The sequence below is a fragment of the Geotrypetes seraphini genome, chromosome 5, assembly GCF_902459505.1.
Source record: "Geotrypetes seraphini chromosome 5, aGeoSer1.1, whole genome shotgun sequence".
Lineage (NCBI taxonomy): Eukaryota > Metazoa > Chordata > Amphibia > Gymnophiona > Dermophiidae > Geotrypetes > Geotrypetes seraphini.
The window spans coordinates 86,947,826-86,972,615 of record NC_047088.1 but is presented as its reverse complement, the minus strand read 5'-3'; the positions used below and the strand labels follow the sequence as shown (position 1 = coordinate 86,972,615).

General features: G+C 45.7%; 1 protein-coding gene across 3 annotated transcripts in view; it reads left to right on the top strand.

Moving 5' to 3' along the window:
• Window positions 1-662: 662 nt before the first annotated feature.
• LOC117361380 overlaps window positions 663-24,790 on the top strand; it is a 138,110-nt gene continuing 113,982 nt past the window's right edge. Inside the window, exons 1-2 of one of the 3 annotated variants that reach the window (XM_033946622.1) lie at window positions 19,542-19,926; window positions 20,018-20,380. In XM_033946622.1, coding sequence (XP_033802513.1) covers window positions 20,357-20,380 — 24 coding nt within the window. In that variant the 5' untranslated portion in view covers window positions 19,542-19,926; window positions 20,018-20,356. Of the gene's footprint in view, window positions 861-19,541; window positions 19,927-20,017; window positions 20,381-24,790 lie in introns of those variants that run through there. The other 2 variants (XM_033946623.1, XM_033946624.1) reach the window with 2 other exon arrangements.

Genomic DNA, 24,790 nt, shown 5'->3' with positions numbered 1-24,790 from the left:
GATAGCAGCTTTAACATCTGTGTATGTGAGTTATTGTCCTGGAGTGGCTTGGCTACTACTGGTTAAGAGATTCCTTAAGTAAATGGATTATATTGTCTGTAGTCACTTGGCCATTCAAGTGATCCTTCTAAAACTCACAAAAAAATACAGTGTCCTCTGAATTAATTTCTGGTAACACAGATTGGTGGGCTTGCCTGGGATGTAGGTCTCTTCAGCACTTGGGACACTTGAGCTTGTTATACGGTAATTCCTCTTATCCTTTGGCTGCCTTGCTATATATATTTTTTAGATATTTAGTTTAGTTTATGGAGAAAAGGCAAAGAAGCAGACCTTGTAAAGAAAAACCGTCTTTATTGGCACTTTCTTGTACAATTTGCCACCCACTGACTATACCAGGCACTCCTGCACACCCAAACCCTGAAGTTGAGACAGCTCAAGATGAAGCTGTAGTGTAAAGCATATCTCTTCCAAGCCAGCCTACTATCTTTCCAAGAATAGTAATTTCCCCAGTAGCAAGTTGCAAAGATAGATGTGGGGGGAGGGGAAATCACAAAGCACAGAGAAGGAAAAGCCCAGTGTAAGTAAGAGCCCTACATTCCATGACCAGAGAGGGAGCCCAAGAGCACATAATACATTCCCTCTGCTTGGAAGTTTGGTGTGGGGCCTTGGTTAGGGAGGCAGTGCAGGAGTACAAACGGCAAGCAGGTCAGCCAGAGACTGTCATTGACCAGAGGAAATGGTCATTGAGAGCAGTGCCTCAGAAAATGGCAGCCACAGACTTGAGGCAAGCCATGGAATGGGATGTGGAATCCAGTACAAATAACAGTCAGCCAGAAGCAATGGAAGTCTATTGAAGCAAGGCAAGTGTTTATATTAAGAGTTGATGCTGTGCTAATGTCCCATGCTTATCAGAGACTGGCTGAGGCCACTGTGAAGGGAAACTGATGCAGAAGTGTCCCCCCCCCCCCAAATGTTTTTTTCTCTGTATGCTTTGATTCTGAAGCCAGCAGTGAAAGAGTTGTTTGGGCAGAGTCTGTGAAAACTGGGTGGGTTTGTGGGATTATTTTCCAACCATATTATACAGACTCAGCAACTCTCCACCAGCGCTAGGTGCACTGGCGGGCAGCCAAGTATAAAAGGTTGCAGGATGTATCATATCAGCAAGTTTTTGTCAAGGCAAGAAAACTGGAGTTTAAAGGAGCCAGAGTGAGCATGTTTATTTAAGGACTCTTTTTGACCCAGACTCTGAACATTCTAATGTGGATGTTTTTTTCTTTTTGATGCAATTGTGTATTTGTGAAGAGCCGCAGGCTCAAGGACATTGCCATGCAGGTGGTGTGTAAAGCCTCCCTATTGCTGCTTGAGAAAGGGAAGGACTGCTAAAGACTTGTTTAACTGATGGGAGCATTCTGACAATTTTTTGTTAAAGTTTGAAATGGCAAAACAATAAAGACTTGTACACTTAAAAAACCCTGAAGGTTGAGTCATTAACTTTTTCACTTTTTTTGACCACCAGTAGCTCCTTCAGTAAAGAAGAGCTTTAACAAACTTTAAATCTTGCCACCAATCAGCGCCTGGATGCCTGCTTTCAGGGCCGGTTGGTGACAAATCCCGCTCTATTACTGGACTATTGGGTTATTTTCCCATACTTATCGGAGCTTGTAGGAAGCTTCATAATGCAGAGTCTTTAGCTCTACCCCTCTTACCTCAGAACCAGCCTCCCCAGGAAATTAGTTTCTTTCCTACAAGTCAGACTGTAGGAGTTAGTCTTTTCTGCTCATGTTTATTTTCTTTGAATTCAGTCCTTTCAATTGTCTTCGGCCCTCGTGCTGCAGAGGTTCCCCATGGGGATCACAGACTTTGCATTAAGTCTGCTTTCAGGTGGTTGGCTCCCTCTACATAGCACTTCAGGTCGGGGCTCAGGGACCTTGGGAGCATAACTCACCCTAGGTTCGTCCACTAGTGGATCAAGTGTAGGCTGTGTGGCTCTATGGAGATAAGATCAGGATTGGAGTTGACTGCCTCCCTCTTGTCAGGTCGCATCCATGCTGGTGTCTGGTATCAAGCTGAGGGGGCAGTCAGAAGCTCAGCAGTCCAGCATGCTTTCTTCTTTGAGGCAGAGGATCTCCCTGTAAGCAGTTTTGGCTTCTCTCTATGCAGTTCCAGGCATCACATGGCACAGTGAGTAAAAGACTGGCAGCCTAAATCAGTGATTTTTGGGGACCTTCAAAAAGGGGTTTGGGTAGTTTCTCTGTGTGCCCTAGTCCTCCCCAACCCTAAAATAAATTTTAAAAATCACCATTTTCAGGCTGAAGGGCAGTAGCAACTGGAAATTATTTCTGCCTGGAAGATTCTACTAGACACAAAGAAACAGGGGGGAACTAGAGGAGATGAGGGGTGCTACAGGAGGAAGGATCCTCTCTAGGAGGGTGTCAGAAAATGCCCCTTCTCTAAGTAGCATCCATTATTATTAGAGGGGGCACTGCTTAATGGAGGTGGTTGGCAAGGCTGGCTCAAGGGACTATGACACCTCTCCACCCCCATCCCCACAACTGGGTATCTCTCCTTTTTCCTGCCCGTGATCTGGTGTCTCCTCCTACTAGACCAGGTGAGGCACTGGCTCAGGACACTGATGATAAAGGGTGCCACAATCCCAAACCAGAACCCTTCCCTCTAGAAATCTGAAAGCAAACTAGACTGGGATTTTGACACCTTTTATCACTGGCAACATGAGCCAAGGTCCATAGGTTGAGCCGGCCTCTGGTAGAAAGAAAATATTCACCTTACTTCATCTTATTACTATTAACAGCTCATCGATTACCTCCGTTAGCTTAATTAAAATCCTAGGAATAATAAGACAGTAAATTGTCCTACTGTCTTCAGATTAGTACAGTAGTTAAGAACTGTTTTTTCAAGCTCAAAATGATCAGATAACTAGCTAACATTCTTGATCTTCAGTCCCTTAATATCCTAATTCATTCTCTTATTATAAGCAAGCTTGATTACTGTAATTTATTGTACAAAGGGATCTGTCAAAAAGATATTTGATGTCTACAATTAATACAAAACATCGCTATAAAAATTATTATGAATAAGAAGAAATTTGATCAAGTTACCCCCCTGTTAAAGAATGCGCATTGGTTACCCATTCCACATCGAATAACATAAAATTGCTCTGCTTTCCTTCAAAATCCAAAACACCAACCAACCTACCTTCATTCATAAACTCCTCATCCCTCATGAACTGTAGAGAAACTTAAGATCAGCATCTCAACACCTTCTTCACATATCGTCTTTAAAAATTATTAGTACTTGCAGGGCTACTTAATTTGCAATCACAGCCCCTTCTATCTGGAATTCTTTACCGCCATACATTAGGGCTGAACAACATTTAGATAAATTTAAGGGAAACCTTACATGCTTCCTTTTTAAAGATGCATTTGAATGCTAAATGACCTCGGGGTCCAGCCTAGCTGATAACTGAATTATCCTTTTTTACATAATCTCTCTTTCAAGGCTTTCCTCACCATCCTTCTGTTTTTTCCCTTAACTGTTTTATTTGTCTCCTTTTCTTTTAATTTTTATTTCTCCCACTTTCCTCTTGTTTTCAAGTATGTCATATGTCCCAGTCAATAATAAGTATGTTAAATGTCCTCCCCTTTTTATATTGTAAAATGCTTAGAATTATGATTAGCGTTTCATCAAGTTTTAATAAACTTGAAACTTGACTTGATATAGGAGATCCCTATAGGTGGGTCTCAGCATTCAGCTGGGATCTGCATAAATGTCTTATTTAGAACCTGGTTGAATATCTTCCAGAACCTCTATAAGTGCCAGCATCCAGGACCTGTCTAGTCATACCTGGACATTCAATGCTGGTGCCTGGATATGACCTGGCATTGATTGTCTAGATCTACTGTAACTTAGCCATCATCAGTCAGTGTTCAAAGGTAAGGTAACTGCTACCAGCTAAATACTGACCTTTTAACCTTACACAGGAGACTAATAGGTTGCTTTTAGATCATATTATTTGTGCTACAGTATTTTTCATAGACTTTCATTTTTGCTAAATTCTCTGTAGTGCCTGTGGTGCTGATAAGTGACTTGGGTGTCCTTTTATTAAAGCGTAGCACATGCTAATAGAATTGGCATGCATTAAATACTAAGAAGCCCATAGTTATAAAATGGGCTTCTTAGCATTTAGCGCACTTTAAGTCCATTAGTGTGTGCTAAGCTTTAGTAAAAGGGCTCCTTTATTGACACCCTCAGTTTTATTGGATCTTTATTGTACAATCTCAGATTGCAATTCATTTGGCCCTATCCTGTGTGAAATACAGGTTGTGGGAAGCAATTTTCTGGCCCATATTTATTAAATTCACCACATTCATACTGGGCTGCTATGAGAAAATATTTTTTGTTGTTTTAAAAGGTTCTAGGTATATTTCCCTGTGGGTGCTACTTAATATTACATAATATTAGAAATTCATTACAGAAAGCATTGAAACATGTATCTGTTGAAATGGTGTGTTTACTTTAACTGTTAAGGCTCCTCCCCCACAGTAAAACAGAAATACCTACATTTCTATTTTCAGATGTCATATATCACTTCAAGTAAACATGCAGCACCCAGATCATATCACTGCTGCATTGCATGTTCATTTCTTAGCTAGTGTTGAGGCACGGAGTAATCCAACAGTGCAGTGATAAGACTAGATTTGAGTTTTGGAGAGAGAGACTGTTTTCTTAAGCTTCCTGGGCTGGTGTCATGATTGTTGCAATTGTCAGGATCTCGGTGAGACCCAGGCAACTGCAACAATCGGAGAGACAGACTGTCAGCTGCTGAGAAAATCTGTAAGATGTGATTGACAGTGCAGTTAAGAGTAACAGAAAAAAAATGGGTAGAAACTGTTTATCTTCTTCCTTTTCTCTATTCTCCACAATTTATAAACACTATCCAAATTAACACCATTTCTATACTGTAGATATATTTAAATCCTCATTAAACCCCATCCCCTTTATAAAACCACACAAGAGTTTTTTAGTGCCGGCCGGTTCACTGAATGCTCTGCGCTGCTCCAACATTCATAGGAACTTTATGACTGTCAGAGCAGCGCAGAGTATTCAGCACACTAGCTGGCACTAAAAACCTCTTGCATAGTTTTTTAAATGTGTGTGTGTGGGGGGGGGAATTAGGGAATTCAGCTTCTAGCTGAGTTTCTCATAATTTTAATAATAATAATAATAACTTTATTCTTCTATACTGCCATAGTCGTGAGACTTCTAAGCGGTTCACACCGAAGAGAGCTGGACAATCAGCGAAGTTACAATGTGTTGAGATCCGGGATACAGTATACAGAAACTTACAAAAGCATATAGAAACTTACAAAAAAGTCCGGGATACAGCGTGTGGGGTCTTACAAAGAGCATATAGAGTCTTACAAAAAGGTAGAGAGATACAGCATATGGACTCTTACAACAGGCAGTGAAAAAATACAGCAGAGTCTTAAAAAGGCAGCAGAAAAAATGTTATACATTTCAGATTTGAAAGCAGGAGTGGGAAAGCTGAATCTCCTTTTGCTGTCTCCACTTGAAGCTTGAAAAGTTCCACAAACATCCAATGGAAGATATAGGTCAGCAAACTATTCCTGCTTCTGTCTAAAAAATTAGTAAATTCCTCAAACATTATTAGTCCATGTGAAGGATTGAGGGGTTTTCCCTCACTAGGGCTGTGGTTTACATCTGGGCAACAGGGGGCGCTGGCCCAGTAGTGAGTAAACTACAGGTCCCAGAGTGCACTGAACTCTACAGCTTAGAGCTGAGCCACCTTAGAAGAGGTGGAATAACTGTGCTGAGTCATAGGGCAAGACTTGGGCAGGGAGGGGAATATATGCCTTAACCTAGTTCATTCAGAAGCGGTCCCACAGCAAGAGACTTCTAAGGGAGAGAGGTCCAAGGAGTAGAGACCTTTCCAAGGTGTGGGTAGAGAAGTAGCCCAAGGGAAGGAAGGAAGCAGTGCTCCCCAGTACACACCTCGACCAATAGCTAGACATTGCCTGGAAGAGGTAAGCCAAAACATTTTGTGTTGTGTGAGGCAAACAATAACAAATAAGTTTTATTCATATGCAACTGTCATGGCTACTATATAACTGCTGACCTCTCCTGGCAAGCCAGACTAGGCTGCTACAGTTCACTTTTTATTTTTTCACATATAAGTGACTTAAATTCTGACCTCCTGATATTCAGTGATATTGGATCGGCTCCTGGCTGGTTAAGTAGCATTTAGCCAGCTAAGTGCTAATATCCAGCAGGAGATAGCCAGCTATCTCCACTGATTATTAGCAGTTAGAGACATAAGAACATAAGAATAGCTTTACTGGGTCAGACCAATGGTCCATCAAGCCCAGTAACCCGTTCTCACGGTGGCCAATGCAGGTCACTAGTACCTGGCCAAAACCCAAGGAGTAGCAATATTCCATGCTACCAATCCAGGGCAAGCAGTCCAGGCCATTGGGATGCTCAGACCATCCAGATGTCTATCTTTATACCACATTTTCGACCAAAATTTTTTCCAAGTCCCAAATGCCCAGAACAAGACCATTTGGATGTGGGAGGGGCCAGTCCTGTAACGGACTGGCCAACCAGACATGGTAATAGAGCAGTGGGCATCTTAGAGAACACTGCTGTGAACTTCACAAAAAGGGTTCTCGATAAACATCTCACCAAAACTCTCTTTTGGTTATGGTGAGCCCCCAAAACCCACTATACCCACCTGTCTACAACCTCAATAGCCCTTATGGCAGCAGGAGGCACCTATATTGCAGTAGAGTAGGGTTTTGGGGGCTCACATTTTCCATCATAAATGTGGTTAGAGTGACATATGGGCCTGTGTCCTCCTCTCTATGGTTTACAAGCCCACCCACCAGGCTACTTAAGACATCTGTGTGCAGCTCTACTAGGCTTTCCTATACCAGGTGCTGATGTTCTGGAGCAGGTATGTACATTTGTATTCTGATCTTTGTGGGTGTGATGGGGTCTGTGAGCACTGGGGGAGTGTGGAGGTGTCTTACCTTGATGCAGGCAGTGGTCATTTGGTCAGTTTTTGGGCACCAAGGGTCTAAGTTCTGTCCAGGATGTCTTGCAAAATGTTTGATTATCGCCCTTGAGACTGCCCATAACACGCCTCCATCACACCCATCTTGTGCTCTGAATGTATAGAGGCTGGAATACAGAAAAACAGTTTAGATTAATTGCACTTGGACATCCAAGTGCTGATTTAGGATGTTTTTTGGACATCTGTTTTTTGATTATGGACCCCATAGTCACATCTGCTTTATAAACTGAAAAATGGAACCTGTGCTAACAGAAGCACTGAAAGATGACAGTAATTTTACTACAGCTTCACTGAACAATCTCACCAGAACTCTCTTATAGGTTATGGTGAGCCCCTCCCCCCAAAACCTCACTATACCCACCTGTATACAACCCCACTAGCCCTTATGGCTGCAGGTGGCACCTAAATGGCAGTACAGTGGGTTTTTTGGTGGGCTTACATTTTCCACTATGTAATGGTTAGACTGGCTTATGGGTCTGGTCCTCCTCTCTATGGTTCACTAGCCCAACCTCCAGACTACTTAAGCCACCTCTATACAGCTCTACTAGGCTTTCCTATACCAGGTGCTGATATTCCGGAGACATTTTTATTCTGAACTTTGTGCGGGTGCAATGGGGTCAGTGAACACAGGGGGAGTGGGTCTTTACTTTGTCTCTATAAACTTCAGAAAGTTATTTCATTTAATTATGCTACAGAATTAAAGGATCTGGTAGAGACCCATTTACAAATAAGCAAAGAGACTTTATTAATTTGGAAATATTAATTGGGAAGAATACATACTTTGTAAACAGGTTTCTACCAGAGCCTCTAATGTAAATATAAATACTCAGCTGATGAGAACCCCCAAGCTGTCAGCTGATGACTTCCTTTGCAGTTGGCCAGGGGTCCCTTTTGCCAAGCTTGGCAGGCAGCAGTAGCGCCCCTGAGTCACAGTGACTGCTATGCTTGGTGGAGGGGAGTTCTGGCCGTCTCTAGAGGAGGTCCTCTGCTGGCGGTGCTTGGGGATCCCCACCAGTCACAGCAAGGGTCAGCAAGTACTTAAACACTGTAGAAATAAAACCAGAAATGCATTTCCTTTTCTTTTTAACACAATACAAAGACATCTGCTATATACATTTCCCAAAGCTAACATATTTTAGTCAATAAATTCAGTTTTTTACCTTTGTTTGGAGACTTATTTTTCCATAAAGTTGGTCCCAGTTTCTTTTTTCCGCTTTCCCATCTTCTGTAAATTCTTCTGTTGCTGTCCATTGGTTCCTCCTACCATGGTCCAGCATTTATCCCTTTCTCATCTTTCGTGCCTGCCCACCAGCCCCATGCCCAACATTTCTCCTTCTATCACCCCTCTCCAGCACCATGCCACATCCCTCCCTCCATTCCCTTTACCACTATGTCCAACATTCCTCCCTCTTGCATCCATTTCAATCTGTCCCACTGTTCCCTTTCCACCACAATATTTCTCCCTCTCATCTGTACCTCACTCCCTCCCTATGACCAAAAATTCTCCTTTCTTCCATTCCTGTGTACACAACCGTCTCTTTCCTCCATCTTCTTTCCTAAGTTCATGCCTTATGTCCAAAAACGCACTCCCTCCCCCACCTCAACATCCCTTTCCCTCCCTTCCTCCATCCTCTTTCCCAAGTTCATGCCTTGTGTCCAAAAACGCACTCTTTGTGTTCCGCCTCCCAGCCCTCACCAGCAAAATGGAGTTCGAGCCGTGAGGCTCGTCTTCTATTTCCTGCCTGCACTGCCCCAGCACACATAGCCGACTGGAAGTCTTCCTCGATGTCAGCGCTGAGGGAGGGCTTTGCTTAAGCCCTCCCTCTGACGTCAGCGCTGTCATTGGGGAAGACTTCCGGTCGGCTGTGTGCTGTGGCAGGGCAGGTAGGAAAAAGAAGACGAGCCTCATGGCTTGAGTTGCATCGAACCCCACAGGATCACCGCGACCCTAGGGGGTGTCCCCATAGGATCCCTGCAACCCTAGGGGGTGTCCCCAAGGGATCCCTGTGACCCAAAGGGGGAACCCGCAGGATCCCCGCGGGTCCCGAGGGATTCCCGTCGTCCCCGTTCCCATGGAGCTCTCTATCATGAACACTGGACACAGAATGAAGAGAGGAAGGGGGCACCAACTTGGGACATAGGGGGGAGGGAATAGAAAGGGAGAATTGTTGAGAATGAGTGTGTGAGTGAGAGATGGAGCACATGGGAAAGGAAGAAAGGAAAATTGGACATGGAGAGAGAGGAATGAGGTAGAGATGCATGGGGAACAGAAGGATAAGAGGGAGAAATGTTGGATATGGTGATGGAGAGGGAACAGAGGGACAGATTGAAGTGGATGCAAGGGGGAGGAATGTTGGGCATAGTGACGGAGGGAGAGATGTGGCATGGTGTTGAAGAGGGGTGATAGAAGGAGAAATGGACATGGGGCTAGTGGGCAGTGGTTGAAAAATGCTGCACATGATCTGGGGGATGAGAAAGGAAGAAAAGTTGGACTTGTGGAGGGATGGAGAGATGGTTGAGGAAAGGAATGAGGTCTGGAGGAGAGGAAGCATGCGGAAGGAAGAAAGAAATATTGGACTCATAAAATCACCAGACAACAAAGGTAGGAAAAACGATTTTATTTTCAATTTAGTGATCAAAATGTGTCGGTTTGAGAATTTATATCTGCTGTCTATATTTTGCACTATATTTGTCTATTTTTCTATAGTTGAAACTAAGGTGACATTGCATATTTTAAAGTCATCTGACCTCTTTGAAAAAAACCTGAATTTTTCTCTGTATACAGTGTGCTTTGTATTTTTTTAAATTTGTGGTTACCATTATGTATTATATTGTGGATTATATTGTGTGTATATGAAAATTGGATGGAAGAAATTGCATTACAATTAGTACTATTATGGGGGCGGAGTCAGGGGCGTAGTTTGGGCGGATCTGGGGTGGAGCTTGGGCAGGGATACTTGGTTGGTATTTGTTAGGTTTAGGGGATACTTGGCTTGAAAAGATTGAGAAGCACTGGTCTAGGATGTCTGCAATGTTTGTGAAGATCACCTCTCTGCTGTCAATTTGTGAAGACACAACTTGTGTTGGTTCTATAACCGTTGTTTCTGTCTCTGAGAATGCCTTAACAAAGTTTGATCTGTTGTCAGTAACTGTGCAGAGAATTTTGTCAGCATACAAAATTTGGCGTGAATATTCTCAAGTTTGGATGCAATCAGGTTGAAAGTGTCATCCTTGCAAATGTGAACATGCCAATGCTGCAGACTTTTGTTCCAATGTGCTGATCTCGATCCAATGTATGGTAACTCTAATAAAAGCTTCCGTTGTGGGAGGTTCCATATATTAGCTGTTGTTCAGACTTCAGTCACAAGTGACAGCTTATTCTGAAGGTCGTCTGTCATCTTATGGTACTGGTCCTCAATGTGTCCAGTAAGAGCCTTGCGAGTCAATATGGATTTGCCTGGTTGAAGACCAGTGACCAACTGAATGAATTCTGGTGACTCGACCACTGAGAAGGCTTGCGTGTCCCCAGTGGTGTACCTAGGGTATGTGTCACCCGGGGCCCATCATTTTTTTACACACACCCCCCAACCACCCTCCATGTAAAAAATATTTTTTTGTAATAACCATGAAACGGTATAAATGGTCAGAATAGAAACAGGGAGTGAAAATATTCTTTTATTGAACCTCATATATGTAACCATTATTCCAAACATAACATAACATAAATTATGTCTGAATTGTCATGACATCAGAAGTACGTATGGAGTAGTTGCAGGTGATGCTTGGGACAGTTCTGATTGTGTTAGTTCGGTTTTATGTGTTTTTTGAATAGAAGGGTTTTTATTTCCTTTTTGAAGGTTTTGTAGTCTGTGGTCGAGGCCAATAGGTTGTAGAGTTGGGGGTCGAGTGTTAGGAGATTGTTGAACAGTTTTTTTCTTTTGACGTTTTTGGTTGGAGGGTGTGTGAATGGTGTGCGAGGTGTCTGGTTGAGGTGGATTTAATTATTTAGCTGAAGAAATTAGTTACCCCCCCCCATTCCACACACATTAATTCTCTTCCATTTTTGTTCCCATTATAAAAAACACTAATAAGTTCCCAGAAAAAAATACATTAAAATAAGAAGTGAAACCAAAGGCCCCTACAGATGAGAACATAACATAAGAATAGCCTAACTGGGTCAGACCAATGGTCCATCATGCCCAGTAGCCCATTCTCATGGTAGTCAATCCAGGTTACTAGTACCTGGTCAAAACCCAAAGAGTAGCAACATTCCATGCTACCGATCCAGGGCAAGCAGACACTTCCCCATGTCTTAATAACAGACTATGGACTTTTCCTCCAGGAATTTGTCCAAATCTTTCTTAAAACCAGCTAAGCTATCTGCTTTTACCATAACTTCTGGCCACTTCATTTTTAAGCTTAGATCTTTCCTTCCAAACAGAGACCTTGCTAGATGTTAAATACAACACAAGGGAACTTCACACGGACTTAGCTGTGCAGGAAATGTGAATCTCCTCATACACCCACCTATAGTGCAAAAATGTGCAAAGGTCTGGTTTTTTTTCTTTCGATCACTAATGCCACACAAGCAGCACTGTTACAAAAGGTCAATGCTAAGGTTAACAAAGTTTCCTTCCTTGGACCACAAGGAGATACTGACAAACCACTGGAAGAGATCCCAAAACAACTACCTAGGCACAATACCCAAAGACCCACTCAGTGTGTGAACCAGTTGAGTGGAGTGGACTAACTGGGGGGTGGAAATGGGCCCAGAGTTTGCTCAGGAGAATTTCCCAGACCACCTCTTCCTCTCAACACATTGACACACTGCCACCACCACCACCACCACTAGGAACACCTCACTGGGTAGGCCAGCAATGCTTATAAACTTTATAAAACACATTATTATATTTTTTTTTATAAAGCACATATTTTAATTGAACTCTCTGACATCCTCAGCCTTTCCATTCACAAAAATAGAAGGAAGAAAAGTTCCCATTTCCTGCTGTCTCATGTCCCCGGCCTATACAATATTTTTCTTCTGCAGACCCTTCAAAAGTCTGACCAAATCCTCATTTCACTTGCATTATAAAGTACTGAGGATGCCATCTCTCCCCAATCCCAGGTCCTAAAGTCTGAGACAGTAGCGCAAACTGCCCGATTAAGGAAGAAAAATTTTGATTCAGCCTATTTAATTGGTTTTTCGATTAGATTTTTCTGCCCAGTTGGGTGGGTTTTATAGCTTTTTCACCCCCCTTTGGCTTCTCCTAACCACACTGGCGCTGTGGTGTAAATAAAATAAAGAAACAAAAAGGACTTTTCCTCTCTCTGTTAAATCCTAGCTCACGTTTGCGGTCTAACACCAGCTCTGGGAGGATACACATTTCAAATCTGACATATTGTAATCACAAAACAGAAAATAAAATTAATTTTTCTACCTTTTGTTGTCTGGTTATTTTTCAAATCTTGTTGGTCCCAGGCTCTGGTTGTCTTCTGATAACTTTCTTGCCAGGGTCTCCTTCTTTCTTCATGCTAACCATCCATCTGCCATCTCTGTCCTCCCTTTCCATTTCCCTTCCCTCCCCAGGAAGTCTGGTATCTTTCCTTTTTTTCATCTCCCTCCACAGATCCACCTTTTCAACCCTTTCATCCTGCATCTCTCCCTCCTTCCCCACCACCCCAGGGCCCACCATCTCTCCCTTTCTTTTCCCAATTACCCTCCTATCCAGTATCTCTATCCCTCCTCCAAACCATCCCTTGTGTCCAATTTCTCTCCCTTTCTGTTCCTTCCCTCCCTAAATCCCATGGTCCATCATCTCTCTCCCTCTCCTCTATTTTCAGACCCATTATTTCTTCCCCCCCAAAGTCTGGCATATGCACATCTCTTTGAACACCCCCTTCCCTCTGTGTACTTCTACACCAGGGTCCCCCCCCAAAAGCCTGTCCCCCCCCTTGAAGGCCTGCACCCCCTTGAAGGCCTGTCCCCCCCTTGAAGGCCTGCATGCCTGTCCCCCCGTAAGCCTGTCTCCCCCCCTTTAAGGCCTGCACCCCCTTGAAGGCCTGTCCCACCCCCTTGTCCCCCCCTTAAAGGCCTGCCTGCCTGTCCCCCCCCTGAAAGCCTGTCTCCCCCCATGAAGGCTTGTCTCCCCCTTTAAGGCCTGCATCTCCCCCTGAAGGCTTGTCCCTCACCTTGAAGGCCTGCACCCCCCGAAGGCTGCACTCCCCCAGAAGGCCTGCACCCCCCCCGAAGGCCTGCACCTCCTTGAAGGCCTGTCCCCCCCTTGAAGGCCTGTCCCACCCCCTTGTAGGCCTGTCCCCCCCCTTAAAGGCCTGCCTGCCTGTCCCCCCCAAAAGCCTATCTCCCCCCATGAAGGCTTTTCCTTCCCCCTTTAAGGCCTGCATCTCCCCCTGAAGGCCTGCCTGCCATCCCCACCCCGAAGGACCGCTCGCCCCCCCCCCTCCCACCCCCCATCCAGACGTCCGGTTCTTCCCAACTGGCCTCCCCGTACCATTTAGAGTAGAAGCAGCCTGCAGCAAGATCGCGATGTCAGCGATCTTGAGCTGCTTGTGCTGTCCTCTGCTGAGGACCCGCCCCCCTCCTCTGACATCAGTGGAGGGGGCAGGACCGCGGCGGAGGACAGCATGAAGCAGCGCAAGATCGCTGACATCGCGATCTTGCTGCAGGCTGCTTCGGTACTCTTAATGGTGCAGGGAGGCCAGAGAGGAAGAACCAGATGTCGGGGAGGGGGAAAAAGACGCCGGAGCACCCCCTCAGGGCTCGCACCTGGGGCGGACCGCCCCTCCCGCCCCCCCCCTTGGTACGCCACTGCGTGTCCCCAATAACAAAATTTGTGATGAGATCATTGACCCTTTTCTGTGACACGTGTTACTGCTCCATGAAGCAGCCAAAGTTTGCTGTTTCTTTGACAAGGATTCTGATGCATCTGACGAAGAACAACTTGATGGTCTCTTCAACGAAGGCACTTTATCATGCGCAGCTAGGTGGACGTTTTGCAGGTGCTCTCTATGTAAAGAGGTTTTGCAGGAGTAGCTCTCTATGTAAAGATCAATATCCAAGCGACCGAAATGCAAGGGACCTGGGGAGAGGAAGAAGCGATATGGATTGCTCTGAAAAGAGAAGATGGAACTTCTATCTACGTGGATGTAGTCTACAGACCTCCGACTCAATCGCAGCAAATTGATAAGGATCTGATTGTGGATATCCAAAAGTTTGGAAGGAAAGAGGAGGTTCTGCTGTTGGGAGATTTCAACCTGCCAGATGCGGACTGGAATGTTCCGTCTGCGGAATCGGAAAGAAGTAGGGAAATTGTGGATGCCTTTCAAGAGGCTCTGCTCAGACAAATGGTGACGGAACCCACAAGGGAAAAAGCGATATTGGATCTGGTTCTCACAAAAGGAGAGAGTATCTCTAATGTTCGAGTGGGTGCTCACCTGGGAAGTAGCGATCATCAAACGGTTTGGTTTGATATAACGGCTAAAGTGGAGAGTGGCCGCATGATACTTAAAGTCCTAGATTTCAAACGTACGGACTTTAATGCAATGGGAAAGTACCTGAAGAAAGAGCTGTTAGGATGGGAGGACATAAGAGAAGTGGAAAGACAGTGGTCTAAGCTGAAAGGAGCGATAAAAATGGCTACGGACCTTTATGTGAAGAAAATCAATAAAAACAAGAGAAAAAGGAAGCCGATATGGTTCTCCAACCTAGTGGCTGAGAAAATAAAGGCGAAAGAGTTGGCGTTCATGAAATATAAAAAAACCCAAAAAGAGGAAAGCAGAAAGGACTACAGGGTGAAACTGAAAGAAGCCAAGAGAGAGATACGTTTGGCGAAGGCACAGGCGGAAGAACAAATGGCTAAAAATGTAAAAAAGGGAGATAAAAATTTTTTCAGATATATTAATGAAAGGAGGAAGATAAAAAAAATGGAATTGCTAGGCTAAAAGATGCTGGGAACCAATATGTGGAGAGTGATGAGGAGAAAGCAAATGTGCTAAACAAATACTTCTGTTCTGTGTTCACAGAAGAAAATCCTGGAGAAGGATTGTCTGGCAAAGTTACACGAGAAAATGGAGTAGATTCTGCGCCGTTCACGGAGGAGGGTGTTTATGAGCAACTTGAAAAACTGAAGGTGGACAAAGCGATGGGACCAGATGGGATCCATCCCAGGATACTAAGGGAGCTCAGAGAGGTTCTGGCGAGTCCTATTAAAGACTTGTTCAACAAATCTCTGGAGACGGGAGTGATTCCTGGGGATTGGAAGAGAGCCGATGTGGTCCCTATTCATAAAAGTGGTCACAGGGATGAAGCAGGAAACTACAGGCCGGTGAGCCTCACTTCAGTTGTTGGAAAAATAATGGAAGTGTTGCTGAAAGAAAGGATAGTGTACTTCCTTGAATCTAATGGGTTACAGGATCCGAGGCAACATGGCTTTACAAAAGGTAAATCGTGCCAAACGAACCTGATTGAATTTTTTGATTGGGTGACCAGAGAGCTGGTTCGAGGACATATGCTAGATGTAATTTACTTGGATTTCAGCAAAGCCTTTGATACAGTTCCTCATAGGAGGCTGTTGAACAAATTCGAAGGGCTGAAGTTAGGACCCAAAGTGGTGAACTGGGTCAGAAACTGGCTGACGGACAGACGCCAGAGGGTGGTGGTTAATGGAAGTCACTCGAAGGAAGGAAAGGTGACTAGTGGAGTCCCTCAGGGTTCGGTGCTGGGGCCAATCCTGTTCAATATGTTTGTGAGTGACATTGCTGAAGGGTTAGAAGGAAAAGTGTGCCTTTTTGCAGATGATACCAAGATTTGTAACAGAGTAGACACCAAAGAGGGAGTGGAAAATATGAAAAAGGATCTGCAAAAGTTAGAGGAATGGTCTAATGCGTGGCAACTAAAATTCAATGCAAAGAAATGCAGAGTAATGCATTTGGGGATCAATAATAGGAAGGAACCGTATACGCTGGGAGGAGAGAAGCTGATATGCCCGGACGGGGAGAGGGACCTTGGGGTTATAGTGTCCGAAGATCTAAAGGTGAAAAAACAGTGTGACAAGGCAGTGGCTGCTGCCAGAAGGATGCTGGGCTGTATAAAGAGAGGCGTAGTCAGTAGAAGGAAGAAGGTGTTGACGCCCCTGTACAGGTCATTGGTGAGGCCCCACTTGGAGTATTGTGTTCAGTTTTGGAGACCGTATCTGGCGAAAGACGTAAGAAGACTTGAGGCGGACCAGAGGAGGGCGACGAAAATGATAGGAGGCTTGCGCCAGAAGACGTATGAGGAGAGACTGGAAGCCCTGAATATGTATACCCTAGAGGAAAGGAGAGACAGGGGAGATATGATTCAGACGTTCAAATACTTGAAGGGCATTAATGTAGAACAAAATCTTTTCCAGAGAAAGGAAAATGGTAAAACCAGAGGACATAATTTGAAGTTGAGGGGTGTTAGATTCAGGTGCAATGTTAGGAAATTCTACTTTACGGAGAGGATAGTGGATGCCTGGAATGCGCTCCCGAGGGAGGTGGTGGAGAGTAAAACTGTGACTGAGTTCAAAGAAGCGTGGGATGAACACAGAAGATTTAGAATCAGAAAATAATATTAAATATTGAACTAGGCCAGTTACTGGGCAGACTTGCACGGTCTGTGTCTGTGTATGGCCGTTTGGTGGAGGATGGGCAGGGGAGGGCTTCAATGGCTGGGAGGGTGTAGATGGGCTGGAGTAAGTCTTAACAGAGATTTCGGCAGTTGGAACCCAAGCACAGTACCGGGTAAAGGTTTGGATTCTTGCCCAGAAATAGCTAAGAAGAAAAAATTTAAAAAAAAAAAAATTTTTAATTGAATCAGGTTGGGCAAACTGGATGGACCATTCGGGTCTTTATCTGCCGTCATCTACTATGTTACTATGCTTCTTAAGATTTCCTGTAGCATTGATTGCAGAGCTGTCGGTCTGCTTGGAAGCTGGCGGATAAAGTTTGTAATGTACACGGATATTTCTGCTGTTTGACCCTACTAGCATATAAAATTAAGTGAGACTGAACGCTCAAATGAGCTTGCATTTTGATTATAATTATTCTCCATTGTGGGCTTACTGAGGGTTAGACCGCAGCCAGCATTCATTTCCTCAAGGCTCACCAGAGAGTCCTAGTTTCCCAGGACTCTGACAAGGTGCTTTTCCAGTCCACAGGTCTCAGGATGAGAATATCTTATGTCCACAGTAGTCTTTCTTGGAGGCTTCCTTTTAGAAGAGTGGGGACTCCCCCTCCCTTTCTGGAGTTCTCTCCCCAGTGTTTAGGGCCTCTTAGCCACTGCAGAGACTCTTTTTTATTATTAATAACAGTAAAGGCAAATGAGTTTGCAAATTAGTCCCTTCTAAGTATGCAAAACCAGTCCAACCCTTATGAAGCAATTAGAGTGGAACCTTGGTTTATGAGCATAATTCGTTCCAGAAGCATGCTCGTAAACCAAGTTACTCGTATATCAAAGCGAGTTTCCCCATAGGATGTAAGGGAAACTCGCTTGATTCGTTCCACCTCCTCCCCCCCTTCCCGTGGCCACTGGCACTGCTGTAGCTTACCCCCCCTCCCGAGGTCACCGGCGCTGCTCCACACCCCCCCCACTCCGAGAAGTAGAAGGCCTTGAGCATGCGCAGATTCTCAAGGCCCAGCACAAGGAAGAGAGCAGATCTTCGGACACGGGCATGTCCTGTGCATTGGTGCTGGTGCCAGATGGGGGGTAAGACAATGTGGGTGAGTGGGGGATACCAGATCGCGGCGGGGTGGGGGTGGGGGGTCGACACGAGCGGAGGAGGGATGCCGGATAGCGAGGTGGGGGGCGCTTATAAATTGAGTCTAGCTTGGTTTCCAAGGCACCGATTTTGCGAATGTTTTGCTCGTCTTACAAAACACTCGCAAACTGGTGCACTCGTAAACCGAGGTTTGACTGTATTTCAGTTCAGTAGAGCCCATTTGGCTTGTTGTCACTACTATAGCCGGTGCATAGGTAGTTACTGTAATGCATTGTGGTGAGGCAAGAGAAACGAGTTGAATTGGAGGTTTAATGAGTAAAATAGCTTGAATGGAAATTTGTTGTCAATTGTTCTGCATGCTATGTAAAGTAACTTGTAAATTTTGTTAGTAGCTACTAAAATAAAGTAACTACAGTAGTTACTTAATTGTGTTGTTCCTATCAAAAAGCAATTAGTTACATTGATAGTTACCCAAAATGTATCTAATTACAATAACTAGTGTTACTGTAACTCAGTGTATCACAAACTGTGTGCCTCCTGAGATTTCAGGTGTCCCACAAGTCGCTGAGGAGGAGAGGCGAGAGGCACATCCTATAGGCAGTCAGCCAGTGCCGGTGCCTCTCCTCGCATCTTCCCTTTGGGCACCCCCTACTGGCGGCTCAGGGCCCATCTGGAGGGCCTTTGCGCACGCTCGGATGTCGAAGTGATGACATCATGCATGCATGTGACATCATCACATCGATGTCCGCACACTTCCGGATGCCTCGAGCCACAGCCAGTACATTTTGTGTACCGCAGCTTGACAAAGTTTGCGAGACACTGCTGTAACTAGTACCCAAGACTGTCAGCAGATTAGTAATCAGAAAATATCACAGGAGTCGCAAAAATCCAGTTTAAATTCTAAAACACATTAAAAGTGCTTATCAGTTTTCCTTTGAAATATAAAGAAACTTAATTTAGAAATCTCACAGCTTTCTCATTACACATCGCAGTTCAACAGCTCATAAGCAGTTTAATCTGCCGCATTTCTCATTAAATCAAACATTTAAAGAAAATATGATTTAAATATCCATTCCTTTCAGGCAAGGACAGTCCTAGAAACTTTCAGTCAGCAGACCCACCGTTCCCTCACCAATTCCTGGTGCTGCTTTAAACTCTCTGCTCTCCTCTAACTCACAATTATGGTGTGGGGCTCTTAATGATAGACTATTATGTGCAGCTTCCTGCTGGAGACTCTCTGTCTCTCATGTCTATAATCTCACTGCAGTTTACAGGCTCTGTGCATGGGCCCATCCCCTGAGCAGCCGTCATCATTTCCCTCTGGAAATGCTTTCACTTTATTTTTGTTTTCTTCCAGCTACATTTGAGCTTTTTCTGCTGCATTTGGTTTAGGACCAATGGGTCAGAATATACTTGGTGTACTGGCAGCAAACAGTAGAAATATGGTAACCTGCTCTCCCCCTTTCCTTCAGCATCAGAGGGAAACTTGCTCAAGACCCATTTACTGCCCTTTTGATATCTGCAGCTATGATCTATGAAAGCTGTCAACCCTAACACCGGAAATGACGTAATAGCCATACCCGAACTAGGATTAACCTACTGAAAAAAAAAAAAAAAATACTCGCGCTTTATTTAATACACAGATGCTGGCCACTATAAAAAGCACCTTTGATCCACCCACTCTAAGTGTTGCATTCCGCTATTTCCCTCCCTCCAGTGTAAGTAACCGGAAGTACATACAGTTTTTTGAAAGTGACTTCAGTTGAAACTGTACGAAGATTGTATAGTGTTTACTACTAATGCTATTGCTGTTACTACTAATGCAATCGGACTATTTCCTTCACCCTTCGCACATCCCACTACCAGGCTTCAATCGCTAGCGGAAAGTACACAGGAAGTGACGTCTTTGCATGGTGGTGGTGGGGAGGGTTGAGAGCGCTCAATCAAACTCATAGAGAGAGCAACGTGATTTTTACCGGAGCCTTGTAGGCTATTGTTAAGAAAACCGAAGCGAATTTTCTGCTGTCATGTCCTTTGTTTCTGTTCAGCAATTGCAAGGTAAGCGGCAGTGGCAGGATGGGCACTCTAGCTATTTGTTCGCTTGCACTCTGCCGCTCTAACAGTGTGCCTTTCCTTTTTCTCTATATAGATACCAACCTACCAACCCTTTGCCCTGGTGGGGGTCCCAGCTTGTGTGCGCTCCAGTCAAAATACCCGATTGGCAGGAACTGACTGAGAGGGGAGTGTGTGTCTGGTGCTCCGATCTGTACAACTATTTTATTTTTATTCTATACATTGTTTTCTTGTCCTACTTGGCGAAGGAGGTGCATTCGGAGGGCCTTGAACACGCATGCTGTTTTATCAGTTGCATGCTACTGAGGAGGGGGAAACTGTGTCTGCCCCCCTGTGTTTGTCCTCAGCCTCGCACCGACTGTAGGAGGGAGCGTTCTGTTGTGCCTGGGCAGCGTATGGAAAGGCAGAGCGGACCATGTCTCAAAAGCAATCTGCGCAGGTATAGTCTTCTGTATCTTTAGATGGAATTCAGTGGCAGTTAAGTACGATCCGGGCTTTACATTTCCTCTCTTTTTTTTTTTTTTTTTTTTAATAAATAAGAATAAGACATTAATAACCTGTAACCACAGCAAGGTCACTATACAGTTTCTTCACCTACCAGAATTAATAGTCATCCTCCTTTTATATCATGTTACTGGCAACAGTGAAAATATTCTGTGCTTTCTTGAACTGTGATACTGATTTTGCTCCTATCATCTTCATAAAGAGGCACAGAAACTGAGATGGAGGCATAGAAGTATATCCATAAATTTTGATACTCTGTAGTCTGCCCCTTTCAGCTCTAGTCCTAACTTGTGTTCTCCCATTCCCAACTGTACTTGCCTTCTGTCCCTTTGCAGTATTTCCCAACTCTATCCTCTGTCAGTTGAGTTTTCAGGATATCCACAAGAAATATATACTGTATATATTATTGTTGTTATTTTTTACCCCAGCACATCAACATGGGTACACAAATCAAATATCTAGTTGTTGGGTAGTACCGAAAATATAAGTCATTAAATTACTATAAATAAACCCAAGGAAAAAAAAGCATGTTTGAAGATGTGTGCTCAGAAACCTGGTTCCAATAGTGACTAATACTGTAGCATTGTTCTAGTCAGTGCACAGTCAAATGTGATAACAGGTCATTGTAAATTCCACCTGCTGGCAAAAAGGAAGCAAAAAATGAACTTATCTGAAGATTTCAACACAGCAGCACAGCAGTAGTTTGGATCCAGTATTAAACCTTTGTAGTACATAAAATAGACATTATAATAATGCAGCACTCCTCCAGACTGAGATGTAGTTTCACTGACATATGGATTCTTCAGGAGGAGAAGCAGCATGTTCTTTTCAGGAACATCATTAAATGAGCAAAGGAATTTACAATGACTTGTTATCACATTTGAAGTGTGCAGTGATTGGAACGGTGCTATAGTTATAACTACATATCTTCATCATGTTTGGCTGCCTGTATGGTTGGCATGGTGATGATAGGTATATAGGTAACGGGCCTGCATATAGGTAACGGGCCTGCACAGTGGCAGGTGCGGCTCGCCACCTCATTGGACCAACTGGATGAACTGAGGTTCTTTTTTTTGCCTTCATTTATTGTGTAGTGTTTATTTATATTTTTTGGTATTACCCAGCAGTTGGATATTAGGCAAGAAATATGCATAAGAGAGACTGTATTTTATTAATTTTATTATTAGGCTTTATTTAGTGTGTATACGGTTCACGGAAGTTTCGCCCCCCACATTTCGCCCCCAGCAATTCGCCCCTCACATTTCGCCCCCCACATTTCGCCCCCAGACACATTTCGCCCCCACACATTTCGCCCCCACACATTTCGCCCCCCCGGATGTTTTGCCCCCACACATTTCGCCCCCGCACATTTCGCCCCCGCACATTTCGCCCCTGCATTCAACTAATATTTGTCATGAAAGAACAAATGCATTAAAAAAAAGCCCCATGGTGGAGGGGGGGGGGAGGAGGAGAGAGAGGTGGAAGGAGCCGAGACAGTCTGTGGTGGGCGCCCAAGCTCCGAGGCAGCGGCCGGCACCGTGGACAGCTCCTGATCGGCGCCCCGCGCCCTCATAGTCTAACACCGAAGCCCTGCTGCCGGCCCTCAAATCATGCTGCTCTTGACGAGTGCCGTCTTGGGGATGCCGGGTCTCTGCAGCGAGGACAGCACGCTGGCAAAGGGGCCTCCCAGCGAGTCCGGGATGGATGTGATGCTGGCCCCGGGGCCCCCGGCCCAACCCTGGCTGACACCGCCGCCAGCTCCTACTGCTGCCACAGCCGCTGCCGTCAAGCCGCCTGGTCCCGGAGCTACCTTGACCTGCTCGACTGAGCCTCCGTTGGCCCCCTGTATGCCCACAGGGCTTGGGCCGCCACAGCTGGGCACTGGATTGGGGGTGGGTCCGGGGCCTCCAGCCGCTGCCCACAGGGCTTGGGCCGCCACAGCTGGGCACTGGATTGGGGGTGGGTCCGGGGGCTCCAGCCGCTGCCCACAGGGCTTGGGCCGCCACAGCTGGGCACTGGATTGGGGGTGGGTCCGGGGCCTCCGGCCGCTGCCCACAGGGCTTGGGCCGCCACAGCTGGGCACTGGATTGGGGGTGGGTCCGGGGCCTCCAGCCGCTGCCCACAGGGCTTGGGCCGCCACAGCTGGGCACTGGATTGGGGGTGGGTCCGGGGCCTCCAGCCGCTGCCCACAGGGCTTGGGCCGCCACAGCTGGACACTGGATTGGGGGTGGGTCCGGGGCCTCCAGCCGCTGCCCACAGGGCTTGGGCCGCCACAGCTGGGCACTGGATTGGGGGTGGGTCCGGGGCCTCCAGCCGCTGCCCACAGGGCTTGGGCCGCCACAGCTGGGCACTGGATTGGGGGTGGGTCCGGGGCCTCCAGCCGTTGCCCACAGGGCTTGGGCCGCCACAGCTGGGCACTGGATTGGGGGTGGGTCCGGGGCCTCCAGCCGCTGCCCACAGGGCTTGGGCCGCCACAGCTGGGCACTGGATTGGGGGTGGGTCCGGGGCCTCCAGCCGCTGCCGTCAAGCCGCCTGGTCCCGGAGCTACCTTGACCTGCTCGACTGAGCCTCCGTTGGCCCCCTGTATGCCCACAGGGCTTGGGCCGCCACAGCTGGGCACTGGATTGGGGGTGGGTCCGGGGCCTCCAGTGCTATCGGGATCAGTGCTTTTCGTCTCTTTGCAGTCGTCATCCCGGGAGGAGTCAGATTTTTTGCCACCCGATCCGTTTTTAGCTGCGGGAGTGGGTGTTGTCAGGACTAACACGGCAGAGGAAAGGCCCTGCCAGGGCTGGCCGAAAGCAGCCTGTTTACGGCACTGCCTCTGCTCACAGGCTGCCACTACTGCTTCGGGTAAGTGAGATTGGGGGTGGGGTACGGAGAGAGAGAGAACGGAGGAACGCTCAGGGGCGAAATGTGCGGGGGCGAAATGTGTGGGGGCGAAACATCCGGGGGGCGAAATGTGCGGGGGCGAAATGTGTGGGGGCGAAACATCCGGAGGGCGAAATGTGCGGGGGCGAAATGTGAGGGGCGAATTGCTGGGGGCGAAATGTGGGGGGTGAACCTTCCGGATCCCGTGTATACACATCCAGAATTAGTAGTAATAGTAACAGTGTTAAGAGGTCCTAAAAAATAATGTGTATTTAGAGAGATACTGTCGGGGATGAAGACATATTTGAAAGGAGGTATGTTAAAACCACATTTTGCATTTTGCAAATGAACTTCCCATGTCAGGGCATTCACATTTCCTCTAGTATTCCATGAAACACTCCGATGAAGGTAATTTTATAAAACATGTTTGTGGCATCACTTGGGATTTTACATATATAGGTGTTCTCCTCACAACATACTTTACACACATATTTGCCAGCAACTATGGGGCTCATAATCAAAACTTAAAGATGTCTAAAAACGCGTCCAAATCGGCACTTGGACGACCTAAAAGACAGGTTGTCCAGGTACCCATAATCTAACTGACTTTCTGGATTTTTCCAGTGAATTTTTAGGCCTCTGAATGTCGCTTTGCGCCCAGAGCTAAAAGGGGCGTATCTGGAGGAAAGGTTAGACTGGTATTTGGGTGGGATGTGGGCTGATCTAGACTTAATCGTCTTGCAGGGATAATCGAAGTTTTCATGAGACTTCCTGGACAAAACTTAAACGTTGTGAGTTAGACGATGTTAAAGCAGGTATAAGTGCCAAAAGGTACCCAAAGCGACCAAATAATCACTGCAGAGACAACATAAATACACACTCTCTTCGTGATCACTAACTTCCTCATAAAGATCAGAATAAAAACATACTTGTCTCTGGAACATCAGCACCTTCTATAGGAAAGCCTAGTAGAGCTGCTTACAGGTGTCTTTAAGTAGCCTGGGGGGGTGGGCTAGTGAACCATAGAGAGGAGGACTCAGGCCCATAAGCACCTCTGACCATTACATTCATGGAAAATGTGAGCCCACCAAAAAACCCTACTGTACTGCCATATAGGTGGCACCTGCAGTCATAAAGGCTATTGAGGTTGTAGACAGGTGGATATAGTGTGCTTTGGGGGAGCTCATCATATCCTATAAGGGAGTTCTGGTAAGGTGTTTATGGCACCTTTTTTGTGAAGTTCACAGCAGTGCCCTGTAAGGTGCCCCTCTGCTCTGTTGCCATGTCTGGATGGCTAGTTCATGACAATGCTGGCCCCTCCCACATCCAAATGGTCTTGTTCTGGGCGTTTGGGACTTAAGACAAAGTTTTGGTAAAAAATGTGGTATGAAGATAGATGTACTGGTGGTCTGAATGATCAATGGCCTGGACGTCCAGATAGATGATTTAAAAAAAAAAAAATTCTAGACATATTTTC